General features: G+C 44.3%; 1 protein-coding gene across 1 annotated transcript in view; it reads right to left on the bottom strand.

Annotated features, from left to right (window-relative positions):
- LOC109297773 (peptidyl-prolyl cis-trans isomerase CWC27 homolog) overlaps window positions 1–6,718 on the bottom strand; it is a 71,408-nt gene that overhangs the window by 5,900 nt on the left and 58,790 nt on the right. The window contains exon 3 of the mRNA XM_019517797.1: window positions 116–279. Within this exon, the coding sequence (XP_019373342.1) occupies window positions 117–279 (163 nt within the window). The 3' untranslated portion in view covers window position 116. The remainder of the gene's footprint in view (window positions 1–115; window positions 280–6,718) is intronic.

Here is a 6,718-nt window from a genome sequence, read left to right on the forward strand (position 1 = left end):
TCTAATCTGACTTATCTGGTTGTGGCCTGGTTTTAATTAGAGCTCTTTGAATTTTTTTTCCAGCCAAACCTGTTCTAAGGAAAACTGAAAATCTGACTCTGCTTCTGTCTTTCATTTCATCTCCTTTCCTTTTTTTCTTTCATTATCTTTTTGCTTTCCTCTCTTCTCCTCTTATTTACGGGATTCCGAGGATCATAGATTTCAAAAGTGTCTTCATCCTGCATACTTGCGTCTTTCACTTTTCTGCTTCTGTCCTCAAACTGAAGCACATGTGCCATCCTAGAAAGCAAACAAAACCACAGTTCAGATTTCCTGAGTGCAAGAGCTGGAGTTCGAGAACCTGAAATGACAAAATCCTTGAAAAGATGTGGTGACCAATAATACCTAAAAAAAAATTCACTATCTTGTACTTTGTATTGTATGTTAACATGTTAACCTTTTAAAGAGAAGATACCCAAAGAATACAGCTGGTGTTTGTTCTACTGGGTTTCACTTCTAGTATTGAGCCCTTTTGCTTTGTTTCTACTTTCCATGCCTTCCCAGATGAATTGAAAATAATTTTCCCATGAATTGGGAGAGTGTCTCAAGCTTTTCTATTAGTCACTTTAGACTTCCTTTAATGGCTTTCGTCAGCAGAGTTGCAGAAGTAAAAATGGGCTTATACTGAAAACTGCTACAGTAGACATGGGGAATGCATCAGTCCTACCGTTCTACTTTAAATTGAACATGCTTTGTTATTCTTAGAATACCACACTGAAATCTCATTCTGCTCCTCAAGCCAACTTTTTCTTTCTGATTATGATTAGAAATCTTAACTGTACTAATATTTCTTTATTTCACCAAATTCCCAGTGGTCTGAAAATACCAACATGTTCTAGTCATAAGTACCTTGTTGGCTGTACTCTGTGGAAAGAAGGCCTGGAGTTGATCAACTCTGGCCTTATTAGTAGGTGTCACCGAAGCTGGAATTAATATGGAAGCTGTCACAAATCATGGAGTTTTATGCTAGCCAAATAAAATCCTAAAGGGAAGTTGTGTTGTTTTCCTCCACTGGAAGAGGGACAGGGGGAATCACCAAAGAGAAAACAAAATGTGAACGCTTGTGACAAGTTTACTAGTTGTAAAACAATGATCTTTACTGACAAGTCAGATACTGTTCCATATTACAACATGCTGAACTGGATGTGGTTTGATTTTATATGCTCGAGCGTGCCTACAGGATTAACACTTTTTACCACAGCTGTACTATTTTAGATGGAAAATCCACTCCATTAAATTATACTTCACCTCATTTAGAAGAGAGTTTTTCTATAAAGCTGCTACTTTTGAATTTATAACTCCCTGTCAAAAAACCCACCAACAAAACCTTGCCCAAACTTCAAATTAAGAAACTTACACAAGAAAGGCGACCAATTGCATTTGCCATGGGGATCTTTCAATGTGTAAATGGACCTAGCAAATAAGTCCTCTTAAATCTGAAATATGTAATTATAATCCGTTTCCTCTCGATGCCTGTTTTACACACCCTACTAAGTCCTTACTTTTGCAAGCTGTACCATTCTAAACATGTTTATATTGTTTTAATTTAATGATATGTAGGCACCCTGTTGGAACTTGGAAAAGATGTAAAAGCCTGAACAATCGGAATCAATATGGGCTTTTCATCACAGGATGTAGTACTGTAGTCTTTCCAAGCTTGCACAAAATACCAGCACCCAGACTTAAGGAGCCATGAAGCACAAATCCAAATCCAAGAAGGGAAAAGGAAGGTATTGCCTAAGATACTGCATTCTTATAAGGACTGCTATTCTACAACTACCTCTGATTTCACTTTCTATTAAATAAGAAAACTATAGGCCAGTAACTTACAAAATGTTTCATCCATTTGGGTTCATCATGCTTTAGACTTGCTTTAAAACAAAACTGCTATGTTCAGCACAATAAACTCCTGACCTGTGTGGATCCATAAATCACTGATTGTAGTGAACTGAAAGCATGCCTGTATTTTACAATGTCTGGTGAGAATACACATGCATATTTGTTATAGTCGTTTCCAATATATAAAGCCCTAGGAGCTTATAACCCTGTACACACCAATAACTCTATAATTTATTTTAGTCATATGTAAAATCCAGAATAGCACAATTTACCCTATTTGACTCATGATTGCCTGTTATGGGCACATCTAGATGAGTGTGCACATGCCTGTTATGGCATCTCAAAGCAGTTTGAGATGCTGCAGGAGGCATGCTAACAACAAAAAAATGTTTCCTACACTGCACATTTGCAGCGTGGGCTCTAAATCTGATACTAGGAAGCATGAAAAAAAACCCACAGTGAAAAAAATGGCTCCTGGAGTATGCCCTGAAGTAACCTGAGGCTGAGTCCTCCAGAGAGATGCTCTGGCATCTGGCTAGAGCATCTCTATGGCTGCCCCATGCCCTTACTGCCCCAGCACACTGCCTCATATGCTGGGGCAAATACGAGCGGGGCGGGGCTGCAGCAGTGACCTGGACCTGGACCTAGGTAACTAGAGATGTGGTGGTGGGGATTGTGTGGTTTCTGGGGGTGTGTGGGAGGAGTGTGAGCTGTGTGAATGGGTGTGGGGGGGTTGTGGGTGTGGGTTTTGTGGGAGGACCGCCTCACGCACATCATCCCTGCTAACATGTGCCTTGAGCCGCCCCAGTCCTGCTCAAAGGCGTGTGCTAGCAGGGCAGTCTGGGCTGGGTTGGCTTTGTTCACCATTTGCCAACCCTGGGTCAGGCAATGCAGTGCTGCTGTGGGGCTATGCCAGCAGCGGGCCATGGCCCTGATGGCCCAGCTGGCTGCTGCTACCAGCACTGGGGGCTATGCGCTTCAGGGGGTGGGTGTATGGCAGCCCCCCCTCAAATCTCCCACCCACAAATATCATACACTCACCCACAAACCCTATGCCCCCACACACCCCACATCCCCTCTATACCCAGCCATCACACACCCAAGAACCCCAACTCCCTACACCAATTCCTCCCTCCCTTCCTCCTACAAACCCCACATCCCTCCCACATCTCACACCCTGTAAGCCCAGCTGCCAGACAGGATGGGACCTGCTGGCAGGAGCTGTGACTGCAGGGGCAGCTGTCCCCACATCCTGGTTGGTAAAGAGGTCAGGGAAAGCTCTGATTTTTCTATGAGAAAAAAACAAAAGCAAACACCAAAACATACAGATATTTAGAATTTATTTTATGATGATGATGGAGGCACTGGTAGGTTTCCAAATTGCTTTAAAATTGTAAATACATCAATAAAACATTGCCCAACTGATATCTCACTCTCTCTCTCTCATATATAGTGGCGTTTTGGTTTAATCGTGGATGAACATGGATTTGGGGTATTTTAACACAGAATTTGCAACTTTTTAAACAGGGAACACCACGATTACTGCTAGTGAGGGAAGTGGTGGGACCAGGCAGAGGGGCCTGCCCAGGGACCCAGCTGGAGGGCAAACAAAGTTGCTGACCTCCTGGCTACTTGGGGCCAAGAGGACATACTTTAACAGTTCAAAGTGAGCCACCACAATGAGCACATCTTCCAGGTGATAGCTGCCCAGATGGCAGGGCAGGGGCACACATGGCAACACATGGAGGCCAACTGCGCAGCCACAGCCCACCGGCAGCTGGCCCAAAGGCGCAGATGGCTCTGCTGCACTGCCCATGTCACAGCTAGGCAGCCAAGCAGTCCCCATCCAGGTCTGGCAGGCATGCAGATATGGGGCTGCAGGTTCAAGGGGGCAGATGCTGTCTCAGGTGCCAGCAGGTCACAGCCAGGCAGCAGCCCCCACTATCAGACCGCTGCAGTGGATAGAGAGGGCAGGGGCTACTTTAGGTCAGGGCTGCTGCAGTAGTCCAGCTGGCACAGGGGGCTAGTATCCCCATATGTCAACTTGCTGGGCCTCAGAAGCTCCTGAGAGCAAGTAGCTCTGAGCTGCTTGCCAAGACAATTTTTAATACTGCTGGGGCCAGCACAGATGCTAGCCCCAGCCTTCAGCTCCACCTGGTGGCAGATCTGGGAGGAGCTGGGCAGAGTCAGTTTGCCCCAAGTGGCACAATTTGCCCCACACCAAAGTGCATGTTTAGGCACATGTGCTGAGGCACAAATCTCTGGCACAAATTTGTGCCGCTGCTATTTGAGCTGCTGCAATCACACGTGCCTACATAGGTGGACGAACCCTATGAGTCTAATTATAAAAGAACAGTTTTTCCAAGTGGAGATATCAAAGTCATTTCTTTCAGTTGACATGCTTACTGCATAGTCATTTTGTTCTCAAGTTATTAAAGATGAAGAGAAGAATACTGTTCTTTAAAATGATTAGCACATCATAAAATCATGGAATTTTCATGGGACTTAGGATACAGACTCCCAAATGACAGCATGACAATTCAGTGAAGGCTTTCAGAGTATTAGTTATGGTTTTGTACCGGGCTTATAAACTGTGGATTTTTGGATAAATGATGATACCACTACATATCTTTCCACCAATGTCTAGTTAAGTACCCAGTTCCAGAAACAGGCATGTTGTATAACAGAAGTTTCCCTTGTTTAGTCTGCAAAGCCTACTGATTTTGGAGCAACAGTAGGTTGCCCAGTTAATCTATCTATGTGCAGCCATTGTGCTGATGTGTGATTCCATGTTTTCATCACACAGAATGAAACCAGAAGAATCCTACTGTGCAATCTGTGCTTAAAACAAATGGTTGACAGTTTGTTTTATACTATGACACATACAACCATAGACCAGCTTGGTTTCCTCTGCATCTCTGGGGTGAAACAAGTCAGTTTTTTGTACAAGATTTTAGCAACAGATTAAGCAATTTATACCATATTTACTTGATTCCAAGACAAGGTCCTCCCAACCCCCCATGGAGAAAAGGAAGCCTTATCTTAGAATCGAGCAGTAAGTAAAAATACAGTACCTGCAGTCAGCATTGCATCCCACACTGCTCCCTGGCTCCATGCTGAGCTAAGGAGTGGTGAAGGAATCAGCATGAAGGAACCTGGGGAAGAGGAAGGCAGGAGTGGGAGGGCAAGTGGCAGGGGGTGGGGACAGCATTTAAAGAAATGGATGGGTTTTCAGAAGTGCTCAACACCAACCACTTTTATTGACTTTAGTAGCAGCAGTGGGTGCTCAGGAGCACTGATAACTGGGAAATCTAGCTAACTAACATAAGTAATTAAACCACTCAAATGTGCAAAGTTTGCCCAAATGTTCCATTCTCGAGATTCTGTCATGTTGCTGTTTTATTAGCTCTTGTAGTAACTGGCCTGGCTATGGGTTTTGATAGGCCACCATACAGCAATTTATGACTAAATTCTAATTTGCTTTATGTGCCTAAGTGGCATGTGTATAGCTGGCACATATATATATTCTAATATTATAAAAGCCTTAGTCTGTCTATCCATAATGCTTTATTCGCACTCTGATTGATTGTTTCAGACAACCAATCAGAGTGCTCCAATACAGTTCCAGACAACAGGTGGTGGCGCAGCAGAGTGCCACCATGAAGTGGGGCCAGAGCAGCTGGAGCAGGGGGACGAGGCCAGCAACACTGGCCTCGTCCATTCCATGCCTCATCCCCTCCTGCCCTACTCCCTGGAGGTGATGGCACGGGGTGTTGGCTGAAGGGGCTGACGGGGCAAGCTACAGAATCAGACAGGCATGCATGTAAGCCTGGATAAGTCCAAACATTTTAGTCGGGCAGAAACCACCTAATAATGTCAGGGATGAGGGCACCAGAGTTGCAGGTCCCCCTTTTGAAGCTGGCACACTGAACAGCCAAGAAGGAGTTATGTTGGCCTAGGAAGTAAACGCAACGGGTATGTGGCGCAGTGAGGTGGCTGCTGCCTGGGAGGAAAGAGACCCTAGATTTTAGCTTGGGCCCTTTCTCCCAATGAGGCAGGAACATGCCTAATGCTGTTTATTCATTTTATTAATTATTAAATGCAAATAGCAGGGGGCAAGAGGAGGATTGGAAAAATCTATATGATGCATAGTCTGTGGGCTGGTGATTAGAACAGTGTGCAGGAAAACAAGAGATTCAGGTTAAAATCACCTCTAGAAGATTGGCACCTGGAATGTGGGGCTTCTGCTTCCTGAACAAGTGGCTCAACCACTTAAGCTGAAAGATCAGAGTCTGTCCTCCGCCCCTCTATTTTACTTCTGGCAGATACACATGAAAGGTAATTCTATTTGCCACAGAGGGAAATCGAATCCAACCCTGTGTACAGTTGTGCAGCTTCATATGTGTCACTTAGATATGTTAAGTGAAACAGGATTTAGGGCTGTGCTAGCATTTACCTGGAGAGTTAACCTGATCCTGATGAAAGTAAGTGGAGTACTCTCAGACCTCTAACTGGATCACATACTCTTAATACTTATAGACAGAGACACTCTGAGAAGTCATATAAAACTTGCATACAACTTTCACATTCTGATCAAATGAATTTACACAATCAAACTGCCATAAATACCAAAATAGGAAAGTCTCAGTTCATTGTGTTAATCAGGTTAAAAGTAGAGGTGCACCGTTACATCGGCCCAATATCAGATTGGCACCAAAATAAAGAAAATTGATTGTATTGGAAACTGGCCTGATGTGGCCGATAATTTGGCCGATAAATGCCTGTGCACATGAGGAGCACAGCCCGGCACTTTGGAGAGCTGCGTGCTGCTGCTAAGTCT

This window comes from Gavialis gangeticus, unplaced genomic scaffold (assembly GCF_001723915.1).
Source record: "Gavialis gangeticus isolate Ggan-Ray unplaced genomic scaffold, GavGan_comp1, whole genome shotgun sequence".
Taxonomy (NCBI): domain Eukaryota; kingdom Metazoa; phylum Chordata; order Crocodylia; family Gavialidae; genus Gavialis; species Gavialis gangeticus.